Source organism: Mobula hypostoma, chromosome 1 (genome assembly GCF_963921235.1).
Source record: "Mobula hypostoma chromosome 1, sMobHyp1.1, whole genome shotgun sequence".
In the NCBI taxonomy this organism is placed as follows: domain Eukaryota; kingdom Metazoa; phylum Chordata; class Chondrichthyes; order Myliobatiformes; family Myliobatidae; genus Mobula; species Mobula hypostoma.
In genome coordinates this window covers 4517209-4538037 of record NC_086097.1, presented here as the reverse complement: position 1 = coordinate 4538037, position 20829 = coordinate 4517209, and the positions used below count along the sequence as shown (strand labels likewise).

The 20829-nt window shown below is 40.9% G+C and overlaps 1 protein-coding gene and 1 long non-coding RNA gene across 2 annotated transcripts in view; one reads left to right on the top strand and one right to left on the bottom strand.

Moving 5' to 3' along the window:
- Nucleotides 1-12382, top strand: part of LOC134344136 (alpha-1-antitrypsin-like) — a 41927-nt gene extending 29545 nt beyond the window's left edge. The window contains exon 5 of the mRNA XM_063043450.1: nucleotides 11955-12382. Within this exon, the coding sequence (XP_062899520.1) occupies nucleotides 11955-12143 (189 nt within the window). The 3' untranslated portion in view covers nucleotides 12144-12382. The remainder of the gene's footprint in view (nucleotides 1-11954) is intronic.
- Nucleotides 1-20829, bottom strand: part of LOC134344155 (uncharacterized) — a 65576-nt gene that overhangs the window by 23324 nt on the left and 21423 nt on the right. The gene's annotated exons all lie outside the window — the stretch shown is intronic.

The window sequence follows — 20829 nt, the reverse complement described above, 5'->3', positions numbered from 1 at the left end:
GGAGCTGAGAGGTAATGTTGCAGCTATATAGGACCCTGGTCAGACCCCACTTGGAGTACTGTGCTCAGTTCTGGTCGCCTCACTACAGGAAGGATGTGGAAACCATAGAAAGGGTGCAGAGGAGACTTACAAGGATGTTGCCTGGATTGGGGAGCATGCCTTATGAAAACAGATTGATTGAACTCGGCCTTTTCTCCTTGGAGCGGCGGAGGATGAGAGGTGACCTGATAGAGGCGTATAAGATGATGAGAGGCATTGATCATGTGGATAGTCAGAGGCTTTTTCCCAGGGCTGAAATGGTTGCCACACGAGGGCACAGTTTTAAGGTGCTTGGGAGCAGGTACAGAGGAGATGTCGGGGTAAGTTTTCTAAGCAGAGAGTGATGAGTGCGTGGAATGGGCTGCTGGCAACCGTGGTGGAGGTGGATACGATAGGGTCTTTTAAGAGACTTTTGGATAGGTACATGGAGCTTAGATAAATAGAGGGCTATGGGTAAGCCTAGTAATTTCTAAGGTAGGGACATGTTCGGCACAACTTTGTGGGCCAAAGGGCCTGTATTGTGCAGGAAGTAAAGAGTTTAACTCACACCAATGTAAACTTGAATTGAAATTGTATTGGGAAAATATTTTAAACTACATCAAACAAAATAAAGAAAAGGGCCCATTACATAGATGTCAGTCTATAGCGTGCACATAATCTTTGGAGCTCATTGCTGCTTAATCAATCCAGTTGCTACACTTTCCTTACTCACAGTGCCAAAACGGTTCTGCGCTGAAGAACCCGACCAAGTTAAAAATAGAAAAATAAATATCTGTCTCCTCTTGCCCTCTCTCCAAGGTCATGTGCTAGTTAGCTGACTGTAAGTTATCTGCACATTCTCCAGAAAACCATAGTCTACATGAGGATTTTCTGACATCTGTATCTGTCCTTCCAAATTTATTTCTCTGAGCATTTATGTTCATTGTCCGTTTCTCTTCCCCATCTTTCTCCATCTTTCTTGAAACTTCTTTACTCCCAAGCTCTCTCCAGAATGGCTACCCATTACTGCTTTTTTCTCTGGGGCATCTTATTGGCTGAAATGTTAACAAGACAAATCCTATTGGCTAATTCAACAAGCCTAACTTATTAATCAACTGGAAAATTTATCTTAAACAGCAAAACTGAAATACTCTATTGTATAATGTAATTAAAGGAATACTTCTTTTTATATAGATTTGCATTTTGAGGTGATCTTCAAAAAAAAATGCCCAACAGCATAACTATGTTAAAAAAAAAGGATCGTCTTGCATGAGGGTGTTACATAAAAACACAATAAATATAAATACATAAGATAGTGTGTGTGTATGTGTGTGTGTATATAATATATATATACACACACACACACATATATATATATATATATATATACACACACACACACACATACGCACACACATACACACACACATATAGACTGATTGTATCAGAATCAGTTTTAAATCACTGGCATATATTGAGAAATTTGTTGTTATGCAGCAGCTGTACATTGTAATGCATAATAATTAAAATATAAATGACTGTTTTATATATATATATATATATATATATATATATATATATATATATATTTTAAAAGGTGAATTAAATAAACATCCTACGTATGACTCTAAATTGCAACCGGTGATGAGGCTCTGATTGGGGACTTCCAGAGCTTTGGGGAAAGTGGAGTTACCCCTTAGTCATTCATTGCTCCCAGGGCGCTCTGGCTTGGAACAGCAGCACCTGCAAGGGTTCCTGCTCAGGATATGAGCAAAGGCCAATGGCAGATCTGGCAGGTTCAGTAACTGAACTTATGATGGAGAAGGTGGATGAGCTAGGACCTCAAATGTCAACGGCTATAGTACAGGCGGATGAACATTTGGGAAGAGAAATAGCGATTTCTTTAGTTCGACCAATGGTAGGCAACAGCAAACCACGGTTGCTGGTTACTAGGTTTCCTAGAATCTATTTGCTCAGAAAACCATGGTCAAACTCACAAAATGTATCACACAACAACAGTGTCAAGAGATCTTCAAGACAATTCTGAAGATGCTTCACTCGGTAGGGTTGATTCTGGTCAGCAGGGGATCCCCGACCATCATCAAGCTATTGCTCATAAAATTCAAGTAACACAAAAGAAAATTATTGCCACTTGGAATGTAAGAACCCTATATCAAGCAGGAAGATTGGACAATGTGATAAATGAAATGGAAAGACTAAAGATTAACATCATGGGAATTAGCGAAGTTCGTTGGATAGGTGCTGGAACATGCCAGAGTAGAAATAAGACACTAATCTATTCTTGTGGAACATCCCATACTAATGGAGTGGAATTCTTATGGATGAAAACATGGCAAAAAGTGTTTTAGGATATTGGGCAATATCAGAAAGAGTGCTCCTTGTTAGATTCAGAGGACAACCATTCGATTTAGCAATTATACAGGTATATGCACCAACAACAGATGGAACAAATGAGGATATAGATAAATTCTATGAAGAGCTTGAACAAGCAAAGAATGGATGCAAATCTCAAGATACTGTTATTGTCATGGGAGATCTAGGAGGACAAGGTGCTGATGGAGATACCGTAGGAAAATTTGGACTAGGGGAAAGAAATGAAAGAGGTGAGAAATGGGTAGAATAGTGCAAGATGAATAATCAGGTCATTATGAATACCTACTTTAAAAACCACCCAAGACGCTTGTGGACCTGGAAAAGTCCAGGTGATAACACTAGAAATCAAATTGACTTTATTACTATAAACTCAGTGACTGAATGCAAAACATATCCAGGTGCAAACTGTAATAGTGACCATAACCCAGTAATATGTCATGTAAAAGTAAAACTTAAAAAACTAAAGAAGTAAAAACCTGAACAATCTCTTAAAGAAGAAAACTTGACAAAAATTTACAATTGAAGTAAAGAATAGATTTCAAATTCTAGAAATAGAATCTGTTGAAGATGATAGCAATCACGTAGAAATGAAATTTAACTCTCTAAAGGATACCTTGGTAGAATCGGCAAAGTCAGTGATTCCTAAAAAAGAAAAAAGCACAAAGAATAAATGGATGACAGATGAAATCAAAAATCTAATAGAAGAAAGAAGACGGAAGAAAGCAAATCCTATAGAATATAAGTCCTTAGATAAAAAAGTTAAAAACTTATGTCAAAAAGCCAAAGAAGAATGGTTAAACCAGGAATGTGAGCAAATAGAAAGAATCCCTATTACTGATCCAAAAGGGTTAAATCAACAAATCAAGAATATCACTGGTAAAAAGCTCCTCTGTTCTTCAGGTGGATGTTTGAAAGCAAAGGACAGTACCATTATCATGGAAAAAGATGAGATTATGAACAGATGGACTGAGTATATTCAGGAATTGTTTGAAGACAATCGAGGCGAAAAACCAGAAATTAAGAAAAACATAGAAGGTCCAAGTATTTTTAAATCTGAAGTTCATAATGCAATAAATAAGATGAAGAAAGGAAAGGCAGCAGGTCCTGATGAACTAGTAATAGAACAAATTATCGCCTATAGGTAAAGAACAATGAGGTTTTGTGAAAGACAAAGGTACAAGAAACGCAATATTGATGTTAAGGATACTATCAGAATGAGCTATTCAAGTGCAAAAAGATTTGTTTATTTGTTTTATCGACTACACAAAAGCATTTGATAAAGTGAAGCACAATAAGTTATTTGAAATATTACAGAAAACTCTAGATCTAGATTCCAAAGACCTCCGCCTAATCAGAAATCTGTACTGGGAACAAACTGCCGCTATAAAAATAGATGGAGAAGTGAGTCAGTTTACGAGAATCAAGATAGGCATTAGACAAGGGTGTGTTTTCTTCCCTGATTTATTTAATGTGCACAGTGAAACAATATTACAAAAAATAAGAGACATTTTGGGAATCAAAGTTGGCGGTGAAAACATCAATAATTTCAGATATGCAGATGACACTGTGTTAATTGCAAGTACGGAGGAAGAACTACAAAACCTAATTGATATAATTGTTGAAGAAAGTGCATAAATGGTCTATCTATCAATTGCAAAAAGATAGAATGTATGGTGATATCCAAAAAGAAGGAGAATCCTGTCTGCAGGCTGAGAATAAACGGGGAAGACATAAAACAAGTACAGAACTTTTGCTACTTAGGAAGCTGGGTGACATCAGATGGCAGGTGCGATATGGACATCAAAAGAAGAATAGGGATGGCAAAAGACACCTTTACGAGAATGAAGAGTATACTGACCAATACTAAATTAGGCATGACAACCCACCTCAGAGTACTGAAATGTTATGTTTATCCAGTTATGTTATATGGCTCAGAATGTTGGACAATATCTTGTAACATGAGGAAATGAATTGAAGCAGCAGAGATGTGGTTTTTGAGGAGGATGCAAAGAATATCATGGATGAAATGAATATCTAACGAGGATGTCATGAACAGAGCAAACACAAAAAGAGAAATAATGTATGAGATCATGAGAAGGTGACGTAACTTCATTGGACATGTGATTAGGAAAGAGGAGTTAGAATGCACGGTAATTATGGGAAAGATTGAAGGGAAGAAAGCAAGAGGAAGACAAAGACAAATGATAATGGAGACAGTAGCCAGAGAACTGGAAATGAATACCAATGAATTGATCCACTTGACCTGAAACAGGAGTGTGTGGGCCATGGCAGTCAAAACTCAAACTGGGCACGGCACCTGATGATGATGATGATGATGATGATGAATTAACTAAGTAGAGCAAAAATAGAAAAAAGGGCAATAAGATAGTGTTCATAGGTTTATGGTTGTATGTCCATAAAGTGACGCTAGGCACAGGAGTGTCTGTACATAAGGTGTCTGACAGGAAATGATAAAGTAGTGGTGGTTGGGGGTGTGGAGAGGGGGGGGGTTAGTGAGTAGAGGTGTTGATCAGCCTTACTGCTTGGGGAAAGTAGCTGTTTTTGAGTCTGGTGGTCCTGGTGTGGATACTATATAGTTTCTTCCCGACAAGCAGTCCATGAGCAGGGTGGGTGGGATCCTTTAAGATGTTACTGACCCTTTTCCAATGCATTTTTCTATACACTGTGTGTCCTTGATGGTGGGTAGGCTGATGCCAGTGATGCGATGGGCATTTTGACTGCCTGTTGTAGAGCCTCCCAGTCCACCACAATTGCTGCTTCCATGCCATGCCATGCAGTGATACAGCTTGTTTGGAAGCTCTCTAGTGCACATCTGCAGAAGGACATGAGATTAAATGTGTATAGTGTAGCTCTCCTCAGCCCCCTCTGAGAGTAGAGGTGTTGGTGAGCTTTCCAGATTGTGTAGGATGTGTTTTAAGACAATGTGAGGTTGTGAGGAATGAGCTCTCCCAGGAAGTGCAGAACCTCTTATGTTTGCAATACAGGAATAATGTCTTCCTCCCTGATAAACACCACCCACAACTGGGGATTAAGGAAGGGAGGGACTTCAAAGAGCCAACAGATACAGAGTGCATTCTAACCACTGTGTACGCAGCAAGCTAATACCATCTGCCCAAAGAGACACACAGTGAACACCGAAATACAGCAGAGTGATCCTTCACAAGTAGTAATGGGGAACATAGAAACGGCAGATGAAATGAATAAGTATTTTGTGTTAGTGTGGAAGATGTCAGAAACATGTCAGAACTTTGTGAATCAGGCACCAAAGTGAGTGTAGTCAGGTGGTGCTTAGAGAGCTGAAAGATCTGAAGGTGAATAGATCAGTTCAAACGGATGGACTATTCTCGAAGATTCTAGAAGAGGAACAAACCATAAACACAAGAGGTTCTGCAGATGCTGGAAATCTAGAGTAACACACACAAAATACTGGAAGAGTTCAGCAGGTCAGGCAGCATCTATGGAGGAGAGGGAGGTGAAGAGAATGGAGAAGCAGGGTAGCGTTGTAATTAGCACAACATTTTACAGTAGTAGCAACCCGTATCCAGTTCCTGCCACTGTCGGTAAGGAGTCTGGAATTTCTCCCTGTGATCACTTGGGTTTCCTCCAGGTGCTCCAGTTTCCTCCTACAGGCCAAGCACATACCAGTCGGTAGGTTAATTAGTTATTGTAAATGGTCCCATGCTTAGGCCGGGGTTAAATTGGGGGAACTGCGGGCGGTAAAGCTCGAAGGGTTGAAAGTGCCTGTTCTGCTGTGTATCTAAATAAATAAACTCAAATTAGTCGTAGTAGTTCAAGAATCACTAGAGTCAGGAATGGGTCCAGAGACTGAATATTGACAAAACTACAGTATTTAGAATTTAAGTATAAAAGATGTTTCCAGTAGTGGGAATGTCCAAGACCAGAGGGCAAGGCTTCAAAATACAGGGGCATCACTTTGGAACAGAGCAGGGGAATTTTCTTTAGCCAGAATGTGGTTAATCCATGGAATTAGTATATTTAAAGCAGAGATTGACAGGTTCTTGATTGGCAAGGATGTCAAAGGTTACAGGGAGAAGGAAAGAGTTGAGAGGCAAAAATTGCCTTGATCGAATGGTAGGGCTGACTCGATGGTGCTAATTCAGCTTGTATGTCTTATGATGATAATAAGAGGTGAAGTGTTCTGATTTGATTTCATTACCAAACTACAGACTGTACAATCTGGGTTGTTGCTGCATCTCCAACAGCATTTAATGTTGCTTATGTCCATAGAAAACTTAACAGGCAAAACTTTTCAACGCTAAGATGAAATACTGAGAAGAAAGCAGACATAAGATTATTAAAAATAGTGAGATGCTTGGAAAGACTGAGACTGAAAAGGAATGCACTGTTTTAAGATTCTTGGTATCCGCCACCACCCCCCCCACCCAGAAACAGCTCAGATCTACATTGTTCCTTTCCTGTATCTTTACACTTTAGTTTAGATCTCAGAATGTCAGCTCCAACAAAGGAGTTGTGCCAAGGAAATCCACCCACAGTGTTTCTCACAGGTCTATACCTTGAACGCTGGTAAATATAGCTGAAAAGTGGTGGAGGAACTCAGAAGGTTAGGCAGTATCTAATGGTAAGGAACAAACAGTCAAAATGTTAGGCCAAGACCCTTCACAAGTCCTGCCTTGTTCATTTCCATAGATGCTGCCTGACTTGCTGAGTTTCACCAACGTTTTGCGTGCGTTGCTCTGGATTTCCAGCATTTGCAGAATCTCTTGTGTTTATGAGTATTAAATGGCCCAGTGTTATCAGTTCCTCAATACTGCCATCCACTGGAATGAGAGGTTGTGCGAGATGTGCACTCCCAGGAGTTTGAAACTGCTCACAGTTCCCACCGCGATGCTGATGATGAAAAGGGGGTGTGAGTGGTGTGAGTTCTCCTGAAGTTCATAACCATCCCCTTTGTCTTCATGAAATAATAAGCAGTTAATATCAGGAAAAGATTCGAGGTCCCAGTGAAGGAATAATCCTGAACTTTCCTTTGACATGGTGTTAAGAACCTTGCAAATGGTTCATTCTGTACATCTGACAGAGTAACTCTGCACCATTAAACCTTACTGAAAAGCATGCACCATTCCTATCTGCCCTGCCCAAAAGTCAATTTTTAACATTTATTTATGGTAATTTTTTATTGAAATGCTCAATAGTCATTCCAAACTTTGGACTGGTAAACCACCAACTCAGAACTTAAAGAAGTATGATCTGTGAACAATTCAAAAGTTTGAGCTTTGGTAAGCATCAAAAGAATAAAACTTTTTAAATGCTAATTAGATTTGTGTATTGAAAGTTAAAAGTTTGCTGATACTGATAACCTGAATTGAGAGAGCACGGTAGTGCAGTGGTTAGCGTGAAGCCTTTACAGCTCAGGGCAACCACATTCTGGTTCAATTCAGACACCATCTGTACGCAGGTTTGTACATTCCTACGTTGCTGTGTGTATGTGAGTTTCTGTCAGGTGCTCTACATTCCTCCCACAGTCCAAAGGCCATAAGACCAGAAGATATAGGTGCAGAATCAGGCCATTCAGCCCATCTAGTCTTCTCCACCATTCCATCATGGCTGATCCTGGATTCCACTCAATCCCATACACCTGCCTTCTCGCTGTGTCAGGAAATGATCAACTTCTGCCTTAAGTATACCCACGGATTTCCATCACCATCTGTGGCAGAGCATTCCACAGATTCACCACTCTCTGGCTAAAAAAAAAAATCTTCTGTTCTAAAAGGTTGCCCCTCAGTTTTGAGGCTCTGCCTTCTAGTTCTGGATACCCCCACCATAGGAAACGTCCTCTCCACACCCACCCTATCTAGTCCTTTCAACATTTGCTAGGATTCAATGAGATCCCCACACATTCTTCTCAATTACAATGAGTACAGGCCCAAAGCTGCCAAACACTCCTCATATGTTAACCCCTTCATTCCTGGAATCATCCTCATGAACCTCCTCTGGACTCTGTCCAATGATAACACATCCTTTCTGAGATATGGGGCCCAAACCTGTTGACAATACTCCAAGTGCGATCTGAGTAGCATTTTATAAAGCTTCAGCATTATCTCCTTTCTTCCATTCTATTCCCCTCGCACTTGCCTTCTTCACCACAGACTCCACCTGTAAGTTAACCTTCTTGGAGTCTTGCACAAGGACTCCCAAGTCCCTCTGCACCTCTGATGCTTAAACCTTCTCCCTATTTAGATAATAGTCCGCACATTGTTCCTTTCATCAAATTGCAATATCATACATTTCCCAACACTGTGCTTCATCTGCCACATTATTGCCCATTCTTCCAATTTGTCTAAGTCCTGTCACAATCACATTGCTTCCTCAGCACTACCTACTTCTCCCCCTATCTTCATATCATCCGCAAACCTTGCCCCAAGATATCAATTACATTTTCCAAAGCAATGACAAACAATGTGAAAAGTTGGGGTCCCAATACTGACCCCTGAGGAACACAACTAGTCACCAGCAGCCAACCAGAAAAGGCCCCCTTTATTCCCACTCACTGCCTCCTGCCGGTCAGCCATTCCTCTATCTATGCCGGTATCTTTCCTGTAACTTCATAGGATTTTATCTTGTTAAGCAGCCTCATCTTCCCAAATGCAGGACATCCAGGGATATGGAGAGAAGGCCAGATGTATAGGGTTGAGTAGGTTCTGTCATCAGCCATGGCGGAATGGCAGTGCAGATTCAATAGGCTGAATGGATTAATCCTGCTCCAATGGGTTATGGTCTTATGGTCTATGTCACCTCTTTCTAAAGATGAAATTCCATCTCTTACCAACATAGCCACACCACCGCCTATGCCTTCTTTCCTGTCCTTTCAATACAAAGTATATCCTTCGATGTTAAGCTCCCATCTATAGCCTTCTTTCAGCCGTGACTCAGTGATGCCCACAACGTCATACTGACCAATCTCTAATTGCACCACCAGTTCATCCACCTTTTCCCGAATGCTACGCGCATTTAAATGCAGAACCTTCAATCACTGACTTGTCCTTCCTTACATTCATGTTACATCCATCATCTACTTGTAAACCTCCTGGCTCATCCTCAGCTCTATCATACTGGTTCCCATCCCTCTGACATATTCATTTAAACCTTGCCCAGTTGCTCTAAATGTCCCAGTTAATAGGTTAATTGGTTACTATAAACTGTCCTATGATTAGGCTAGGGTTAAGATCAGCAGGTTGCTGGAGAGTGCAACTCCGTGGCCAGAATGAATACAGAAAATGCAAGTCAGGCCACATGGTGAGAACTGGAGCAGTGTGAAGGGTCTTCAGATGTTCCCCTTATCGAGGATGTGGCCTGACCTGCTGAGTATTTCTGACAGTTTGTCCTGTCATGTACCCCATGACGGGTTAAAGAACCAGCAGAAATAGAAAACACTTTGGAGTCCAGTATTGCTATTAACTAATGGTATTTATTAGTAACTACACAATACAGTAATATAAATGCAGATATTTCAAACAGGTTAGCAATGATTATATAAGTGTGGAAATATATGAAAACCAAGCTTCTTCAAGTCTAGGGGTAAATGGATACAGTTACGGTGATGAGTAAAGTTCAGTTCAGTTAGTGGTATTGAGTTGAGTAGTGATGAAGAGGGAGGAGTGTTGTTTTTGTTCACGTAAGTTGATGCCGTTGATTCTTCCGCTGTCCTCCGAAATTTCCAAGTTAGCCAAACTTGACCAACTTAAGAGCACCGTCTTCAAGTGATAGTCTACCAACTCAGGCAAGGGTTAGATGCACTAGTAGACTCCACAAGGTCGCAAACACAGACAGATACCTCGTAATCGATCCTCAGTCCCACACTCGTGGGCACTTGAACAGGATAGTGGTAACTTCAGCACACCCTTGTGCGTCTGCGTGTCCTGTGTCCTGTGAAACAAGCAATTACGCTGGTTTAAATACTGTTGTGCTAAACACCAACTGTCCATCAAGTAGCTCCTCCCTTCTCCCTCTGTAAGAACTTAGAAGCTGCCAGTGTCCTGGCAGAAGTGTAAATATGCTGCAGAGAAACCATAACAGCCTCTCTAAGCAGTCTTCGCCTCTCTGTCTCTTAATAACAAGGTGTCTGTGTTGGACACATCTCTCTCTCTTTCTCTTTTAAAAGCACAGTTCACAGGGATAATTCAGGATCCCGTCACAGTCCCGATACAAAATCTTGACCCAAAACGCCGACCATCCCTTTCCCCCCACAGATGCTGCCTGTCCCACTGAACTCTTTGAGAAAACTGTTTATTGCTTCAATATTTATTGCTTGTTTGTATATTGCTGGATGAATGCCAACAGAATCAACAAACTCATTCGTAAGGCCAGTGATGTTGTGGGGATGGAACTGGACTCTCTGACGGTGGTGTCTGAAAAGAGGATGCTGTCCAAGTTGCATGCCATCTTGGACAATGTCTCCCATCCACTACATAATGTACTGGGTGGGCACAGGAGTACATTCAGCCAGAGACTCATTCCACCGAGATGCAACACTGAGCGTCATAGGAAGTCATTCCTGCCTGTGGCCATCAAACTTTACAACTCCTCCCTTGGAGGGTCAGACACCCTGAGCCAATAGGCTGGTCCTGGACTTATTTCGTAATTTACTGGTATAATTTACATATTACTATTTAACTATTTATGGTTCTATTACTCGTTATTATTTATGGTGCAAATGTAACGAAAACCAATTTCCCCCAGGATCAATAAAGTATGACTATGACTATGACAATGAGATGCTCAGGGTTAGCATGAATGTAAAACAGCTAGGTCTTTTTGCTGTCCTTCTGCACTACTTGTCAGGAAATATAGAGAAGGCTTGACCCAAAAGCAAACTATTGGAGGCAATTTAGTGGCGAGCAATCACTTTAATAACCAGCTGCAAAACAAGCCATGAGTGCCAGAAAACAAGAGAGAGAACAGATACTAAGCACACAGGCAATGAGGTAACTGAGCGTTAGGAGCAACTGGTTGACGCTGGCTGGCTGGCTCACATGAGTGACCAAGGATTGTGAGGGGCAGCTGGGTTTAAATAAGTTGCAGGTGATGAGTTTGCTGGCCGGTGACGTAATGGCATCAGCACTGGACTTCAAGGCGAGCGGTCCTGGTTCGAATCTGGACGGATCCTTGCATGGCCTCTGTCCGTGCTGGGTTGAGCATCAAGCTTGCAACTTGGCTTCGTAAAATACAGACGAAATGCTAAAGACATGGCGAGGTTGCCTCAGGCCGTGGAGAGGAATAATAAGGTGATGAATTGGAAATGAGTGGCAAGTGACTCCTATTAGCTGGATGGAGACTGGAAGGAGCTTGCATGTGGAGGCCTGACACTACTTATTTACATTAATTTATATATATTTCTCATCATAATTTAGAGTTATTTTATTATACATTACACTGCTGCAGCAAAACAACCAATACTAAGCCTGTTTCTGAAGCGCCATTTGAGCAGCTGAGAGGAACGTTAACTTCATTAATCAGATTTCTTGCTTTCTCTGCTCCTGTAGGTGGTTCACGAGGCCGTGCTGAACATCGATGAAAAAGGCACAGAAGCTTCTGTAGTGACCACAGTTGGTTTAATGCCAATGTCAAGGGCTCCTCTGCTTAAATTCAACAGGCCATTCTTGCTATTAATTGCCGATCACAACACAAAGAATGTCCTTTTTGCAGGAAGAGTGATAAATCCCACTGTTTAAAATATGCCAACTCCACCGATCCCCTAAACATGCAACATCCATAAATTGTAAACAATGGTGTTACTTCCACTAATGTTCAAAAGTTCAAAGGATAACCAAATAAACTACTCTTCTCAAATAAGCCTAGCACATCGAGTGTGGACGTGCTTGTCATGCATTGTACAAAGCTGAGTGTAAGGTTGGTTAAGTAATTTACATTAAAGTTCAAAATACAGGATTCAATATTGTTTAATTGCATTTCCAGTACACAAGTGTAAAGGAGAATTAAATAATTGTTACTCAGGATCCAATACAGCACAAAAAAAAGACACAATAAGATAAAGACGCAAGAGGTACTGCAGATGCTGTAAATCAAAAGCAATACACATAATGTGCTGGAGGAGCTCAGCAGGTCAAGCAGCATCTATGGATGGGAATAATGATGAGACTGATTACTTTTACGTTCTATGCAAATGATTTGGATGATGAAATGGATGACTTTGTTGCAAAGTTTTCAGACGATATAAAGATAGGTGGATGGGCAGGTAGTTTTGAGGAAGTAGAGAGGCTGCAGGAGGAAGTAGACAGATTAGGAGGATGGGAAAATAAATGACAGATGGAATATAGTGTCAGGATGTGTATGGTTATGCACTTCGGTAGAAGAAATAAAAGGGTTGACTATTTTTTAAATAGAGAAAAAATACAAAAAACTGAGGCACAAAGGGACTTGGGAGTCCTTGTGCAGGATTCCCTGATGAAAAGGCATTTCAGGATGTATATTGTATGCATTTCTCCGACATCAAATTGAACCTTTGAACTTATAGGTTGAGTCAGTCGTGAGGAAGGCAAATACAATGTTAGCATTCATTTCAAGAGGACTAGAATACAAAAGCAAGGATGTAATGTTGTGAATTTATAAAACAGTTGTGAGGCCTCACTAGGAGTATTGTGAGCAGTTTTGGTTGTCTTATCTTAGAAAGGATGTGCTGAAACTGTAGAGAGTTCAAAGGAGTTTCATGAAAATGATTCCAGGATTGAGTGGCTTGTGATACGAACAGCATTTGATGGCTTTGGGTCTCTATTCATTAGAATTAGGAAGAGTGAGGGGTGACCTCAGTAAAACCTATCGAATGGTGAATGGCCTTGATAGAGTGGATATGGAGAGGATATTTCCTATGGCAGAGGAGTCTAAGACCAGAAAACACAACCTCAGAATAGAGGGGTGAAAATGAAGAGGAATTTCTTTAGCCAGAAAGTGGTGAATGTGGGATTCTTTACACGGGCAGCTGTGAAGGCCAAGTCTTTCTGTATATTTAAGCAGAGATTGATAGATTCTTGATTGGTCAGGGTATGAAGGGATATGGGGAGAAAGTAGGAGACTGGGGTGAGAGGAAATTTGGATCAGCCATGGTGAAATGGTGGAGCAGACTCAATGGGCCAAATGGCCTAATTCTGCTCCTATATCTTTTGGTCTTATGGTCTTATATCTTGTGAGTTTACACTTAGCTCGGAAACATTGAATACCACAGGAGACCAAATGAACATTGTCGACCCAGAGGACCTCAGAAGAAAACATTGAATGTAGACTGGAGGAGCTCAGAGTGATCACTGGGAACATAGACTCCAGGCACTCGGGACATGAACTGAGTAAAGGAGGCATACTCGTCTCCAGCCACCTGTGGTGTACATCCGCTGAGCCCGCTAATGGTGGAGTCCTTCTGTCACAGCAAGTCCTGCACTGACTGACCCCAGGGGCAGAGGAAGGACAGGCTCCCAAGAGGTTATACATGAGAATACCAACAGGGTCTTGATGGCATGACCAGACGAATCATAAACATAAGGAAACATAGCCAACGAAAGCAGAAAACCCATGCCACTCCTATTAACTAGATTAAGCAGAAAGCACAAGGCTTAATGACTCTCGTTAAGTCAACAATTAGTAAACACGGGTGCTTAAGAAATGCAGAAATCTAACACTCTTTGGCACTCTGCAGGGGCCCACAGTCATGTCAGTTTATGAACGATACCACTAAAGAGGCTTCCCACTATAAGTCAGTAGCTTCTCCCTTAACTAACAATGGTGCGCATTCATCCAGCTGTCCTTGGAATTTCCAGCAGAATTGCTGTTTGTACAGGTTGCTTTTGAAATAAGACCATAAAACCATAAGACATGGGAGCAGAATTAGGCCATTTGATCCATCGAGTCTGCTCTGCCATTCCATCGTGGCTGATTTATTTTCTCACTCAACCCCATTCACCAGCCTTCTCCCCGTAACATTTGATGCCCTGGCAAATAAGGAACTTATCAGCCTCCATTTTAAATATACACAATGATTTGGCCTTCAAAATACCTGAAGACTGGTTCTCATTTGTTACTGAACACCAACCCATAATTACTGATTAAAACTGATTTATCCTTAAAGATTATAGCACCTTTGCTATCTTCTGTGATTCTGCTGAGAAGGTAAAACTATTTGGGGTTGGGAGATTTAGTTCAGGGAACCCTGGGCCTGAATTTATACTTGGATTTTTTTTCTGGGGAAAACAGCAGGTTACTCCAGCAAAACATCCCAAAGACATGGCATCAAATAGACCATTCTCTATTTGTTCCAATGTAGCCTCTTTACTTCCTCAAAGCTACATGCCCCTTCACCTATCTTCATATCATCTGCAAACTTTACAATAAAGCTATCAATTCCATCATCCAAATCATTGACATACCTGTATAATGTGAAAAGAAGTGGTCCCAACACAGACCCTTATGGAACCCCAATAGCCACCAGCAGCCAACCAGAAAAGGCTCCCTTTATTCTCACCCTTTGCCTCCAGCCAATCAGCCACAGCATTATCCATGCCAGAATCTTTCCTGTAATACCATGGGCTCATAGCTTGTTAAGCAGCTTCATGTGTGGCACCTTGTCAAAGGCCTTCTGAAAATCCAAGTACATAACATCAGCCAGTTCTCCTTTATCTATCCTCATAGTTACTTCTTCAAGGAATTCCAACAGATTTGACAGACAAGATTTTCCTTTAAGGAAACCATGCTGACTTCAGCCTATTTTATCATGTGCCTCCAAGTACCCCAGAACTACATCTTTAACAATCGACTGCAATGTCTTCCCAACCTGTGGCCTCCGTCGGTCGTGGTCGACCATGGGTACTGCGCCTCTGGTAGTCAGTGGTTTGTCGAGCAGTGTCGACTGTGACTATTGAGGCCGATCCTGGAACGGTAGGTAGGCTCTGCCACAGTTGCTGCATGCGTAGGGTGCCATGGAATTGTTGTCTGCTGTCCGCTGTGCCCTCCGTTTAGCTCTCTGCTCCTCAAACTGACTCAGGATCACTCTTTCACCACGCTCTAGGTGTTACATTTGTTGCGGTCATCTGCTGTATCCTCCCAGCACTCTGTGCTGACCATCCACAATATTGCCGAAGAAGTTCCTTAGAGTCTTCAACCTAAGCAATGTCAGTCAGATTGATTCCAACTTTACCTTGCAGTTTGCAGATAAAGCACACCTTCATTCAAATAGAAGTTAATGATAACAAGTTGCCAGTTTAAAACAGATCCTGCTCCTTAATCTTGGTTCCCTTATTACTGAAATCTGAGACCCTCAACTATACGACACTGATATTAAAATAAATGCTTGCTCATTTGAAAGCTTCTTTCAAGTCTTTTCTTAGGTTTTCTGTGTACCTGAACACACCATTGGGAATGAAAAGATTGACTATTTTGAAAATAGATAAAAATTAGTGCAAAGGGACTTGGGAGACCTTGTCCAAGATTGCCTAAAGGTTGAGTCTGTGGTGAAGAAGGTAAATGCAATGCTACCATTCATTTCAAGGGGACTAGAATATAAAAGCAAAGATGTAATATTGAGACTTTATAAAACACTGGTGAGGCCTCACAGAGTAGTGTGAGCAGTTTCAGGCCCCTTATCTTAGAAAGGATGTGCTGTAACTGGAGAGAGTTCAAAGAGGGTTCATGAAAATGATTCCAAGATTGAATGGCTTGTCATATGACAAACGTTTGATGGTTCTGGGCCTGTATTCACAGGAATTCATCAGAATGAGGGGCGACCCACAGTAATTGAAACCCATCAAGTGGTGAAAGGCCTTGATAGAATGGGAGAGTTTCCTACGGTAGGACAGTCTAAGACCAGAGGACACAGCCTCATCATAGAGGGCCATCCTTTTAGAACGGAGATGAGGAAGAATTTCTTTAGCCAGACAGTAGTGATTATGTGGAATTGTTTGCCACTGGCAGCTAGGGAGTCCAAGTCTTTTTGCATATTTAAGGCAAAAGTTGATAGGTTCTCGATTGGTCAGGACAGGAAGAGATACGGGAAGAAGCAGGAGATTGAGGCTTAAACGGAAAATGGATGGGCCAGGATGAAATGGCGGAGCAGACTCAATGGGCCTCTTAGCCTAATTCTGCTCCTGTTTCTTATGGTTTTATGCATTCAGCTAGTTTTAAAGGATTGTTTTATTTTTGCATCTGGATCAGGTTAATATTACCTTAAGAATTCTCTTAAACTTCTTTTATCTAAACAGAAAAAGTGTGAGCTTTTTCTGTCAAAACACAAGAGATTCTGCAGATGCTGGAAATCCAGAAAAACACAGAAAGTACTGGAAGAACTCAGCAGAATATGCAGCTTCTAAAGAGGGGAATAAATATTTGACATTTCTTTTAGACCAACCAAAGGAGCAGAATGAGGCCATTCGGCCCCTCGACTCTGATCCATCATTCCATCACGGCTGATTCATTTCCATCTCAACCCCATTCTCCTGCCTTCTTCCAGTAATATCTCACCTCCTAATTAATCAAGAATACATCAACCTCTGCCTTAAATACACCCAATGACTTGGCCTCCACAACCATCTGCGGCAAGAAATTCCACTGATTCACCACCCTCTATCTAAAGAAATTCTTCCTCATCTACGTTCTAAAAGGACATCCCTCTGTTCTGAAACTGTGCCCTCTGGTCCTTGACTCCCCCATCTATAGGAAACATCCTGTCCATATCCACTCTATGCAGGAATTTCAAGCTTCGATAGGTTTCAGTGAGATCGCTCTCATTCTTCTAAACTGCACACAGAGAGTGCTGGGTGTGTGGAATGCACTGCCAGTGACGGTGGTGGAGGTGGATACAATGGGGTCTTTACGAGACTCTTAGATAGGTTCATGGAGCTCAGAAAAATAGAGGGCTATACGGTGGGGAAATTCTAGGCAGTTTCTAGAGTAGGCTACATGGTCGGCACAACATCGTGGGTCGAAGGGCCTGTAATGTGCTGTCGATTTCGATGTTCTATGTTCCAGCAAGTGCTGGCCCAGAGCCATCAAATGCTTCTCATACAATAAGCCTTTCATTCCTGGAATCATTTTCGTGAACCTTCTCTGAATCGTCTGCAATGTCAGAACATCCTTTCTTAGATGGATTCATCTGCCAAATTATTCTCTTATCCTCACTGGCACGTGGTTTTGGGATGAGATCCTTCATCATGCCAGTTCCATTTAACCCTACAACTGAAAATTCTCATCTACAGAACCATTTCATTAATCTCCTGAAACAGATAATAAATCAGCCATGATGGAATGGTGGAACAGACTCAATGAGCCAAATTCTGACCTAATTCTGCTGAATGTCTTATTGACTAGTGGTCTTAAACAATGATTCCTAATGAGGGCCGTACCGCACCCAGCCCCCTGACCCCCAATGGCGCGGTTATGAAGATGAAAGAAGCATTTGAAAAGCATTGCACATTCCAGTCATTTGCCAAGAAAGCTAAAAATGACCTTGATAGAGTTCTCATTGCTTCTTATAACATTTTCACAATGACAGCAAAGTGTGGAAAATCTCATACAACTGGTGAAAGATTAATAACGCCTGCTGTATCAGAAGTGCTCACCACTGTTCTCAAAATAGAAACCAGTATTTTAAAATCAATTCCTCTGAGTAATAACTCTGTAGCTCATTATATTGATGAAATGAGTGAAGACATTGAGTATCAACTATGCACAGAGCTAAAAAACCAAAATTTGGGATACAACTGAATAAGTCAATTGTGCAAGACAACGAGGTGTTGCTAATGGCATAAGTATGATTTATCAAAAATGGAAAAGTTTATGAAGAGGCTCTCTTTTGTAAAAAGTTAAAAACAAATATCAATGGAGAATCAGAACAACAAGCTCATAATGTATATTGAGGATAAAAGTATTCTGGACATGATTAGGAACATGATTTCTTGTGCAACAGATGAATCATATATCACAAACTAAAGAAAATCTGCAGATGCTGGAAATCTAAACAAGACACATAAAATGCCGGAAGAAATTAGAAGGCCAGGCAGCATCTACGGAAGAGTACAGTTGATGTTTTGGGCCGAGACCCTATGACAGGTCACCATGCTGTTTTAGTGGCATTTATGAAACAGGCAATTCCAAGTCTGCAACTCGTTGTGTAATTCATCATCAACATCTCAAAGCCAGAACCCTCAGCCAGCAACTTTTTTCAAGCATGACTTTTGTAATATTTGCTATCAACAAAGTAAAAGCTCATCCATAAAATAGCAGAATATTTCACCTGTTATGCCAAGATAATGATGAAGAGCTTGAATGCTTGCTTCTTCACACTGAAAAAGGTTGCTGCTTAAAAAATTTCTTTGATCTTTTTGACACTGTGGTTGAATTGTCGACTCAAAGTCGACAAGAGCTTAGGAAAAAAGTTTGAAATTCTCGGTGAAGCCGATCTGTATGAAAAAATGAACATTCTAAATATGAAACTGCAGGGTGAGAATTTCAATTTAATCCAGGCGAAAAGTGCAGTGTCCACTTTTATTAGAAAATTGGAAATAGATAAGTAAAGCATTGGAAGAAGAATGTTTTCACAGTTTCCCTGCACAGAAAGTGTGACTCTCTCTTTCACAGGCAGTGATCTGCAAGAGTACTGCTTACACATGCAGTCACTGGTAAAGGATTTTTAGAATCAATTCAAGGATTTGAGCAATCTGGAAATTCCAGACTGGTAAATTAACCCATTTCTTTGCAAGGTGGAAGAGCAGGAAGAGAACTTGTAAGAAGAAATTATCAAAATCCAGAATGATGACGATGCAAAAATGTTTTCAAATATGTGGCTTCTGTGGTATGTGGCTACATCGTCATCACAAGTTTCCTGGTCTTTGGAGAAGAGCCAAACTGCTCTTCATTGCATTTCTATCCTTCTACCTTGTTGAAAGAAACTTCAGTGCAGTGAACCACATATTCACAAAGAAACAGAAACCGCTTGGATGTTGTTATGTGTGGGGTCTTAAGGCTTCTGCTGTCACCAGATATTTCAACTCTTGCTAAAAACCATCAAACTCAAGGATCACATTGATATGAAGTTGCTGTACAGCACCCAGGTACTGTGTAAGCTATATTAAAAACAAATAGAAATTTAAAGCACAATCATTTTTCTCATGTTAGCATTCGGAAGACACGTTTTTACACTATGGGGGTGCTGGAAAGTATACAGTATTTTGCCTAATAGGGGCATTGGCAAGTATGAAGGTGCTTTCGGGGAGTGTTGGCAAGTATGAAAGTGCTTTAAGGGGACTAAAAAGGTTGGTATACACTGATCTAAAATGTACTAGAAAAGTTCCAGGGAACAGAAACTTCAGCTCTTAAGTTAGATGGGGGTTGGAGAGGGATTTGATAGATCATCAAGATATGAAATCATGCAGATTTAGGTGAAGCAGAGACAAATTGTTGCCACTTGGAAATGGGTAAAGGGTAACATATATCAATATTAGGAGTAACTGATAGAGCAGGAGTGAGGAATAAGAATCGGGCGGCACGGTAGTGCAGTGGATTGCTCAACACTTAACAGCAGAGGCGACACGAGTTCAATTCCGCAACTCACTCTAATGGGTTTGTACATTCTTCCCGTGACTGTGTGGATTTCCCCTGGGTGCTCCAGTTTCCTCCCACAGTCCAAAGACCTACTGGTTAGTAGGTTAATTTGTCATTATAAATTGTCCCGTGATTAGGCCAGGGGACTGATGGGCGATGCAGCTCGAAGGGTTAGAAGGGTTTATTCTGCACTGTATCTCAATAAAGAAGTAAATGTGAATCCGAATCAGGTTTAGTATCATCGACGTACATCGTGCCCATTAGTTGCTTTGTGGCAGCAGTACATTGCAATACATAATAATAAAAAAACTATAAATTGAAAAACGAATATATGTTAAAAATTAAATGATATAAGTAGTGCAAAAAGAGCAAAAATCAAACAATAGTGATAGTGTACATGGGTTCCTTGTCAGTTCAGAAATCTGTTATTTTACACAAGAATACCTCTAATCTGGAACATATTGTCTTTAAGGGTGGTTGGTGGATTTTCAAAGGGTGATTAGAGAGCTTGGTCAAAAATATTTAGCAGGCCCATGATGAAAGAGGGAGTGGATTACTTTACAAAGAGCCAGCATGTACCTGATAAGTTATAATTCTTGAATTCTATTTATGATGGTGAACTGTTGCACAATCTAAGAAAATGTATTGACACACTTTCAAACAGATGTCACTGAAAAGTTTTTAATATAGATGTACCTCTCGACCTTGGTGGAGTTTTCTGTCTAAAATAGAATGCAGTTCTAAATGTTCAGGTTCACTAACAACAATAAACATGCGTAAAACCACACAATGAACAATGCAAACCTTAATGTTTGATCTGCA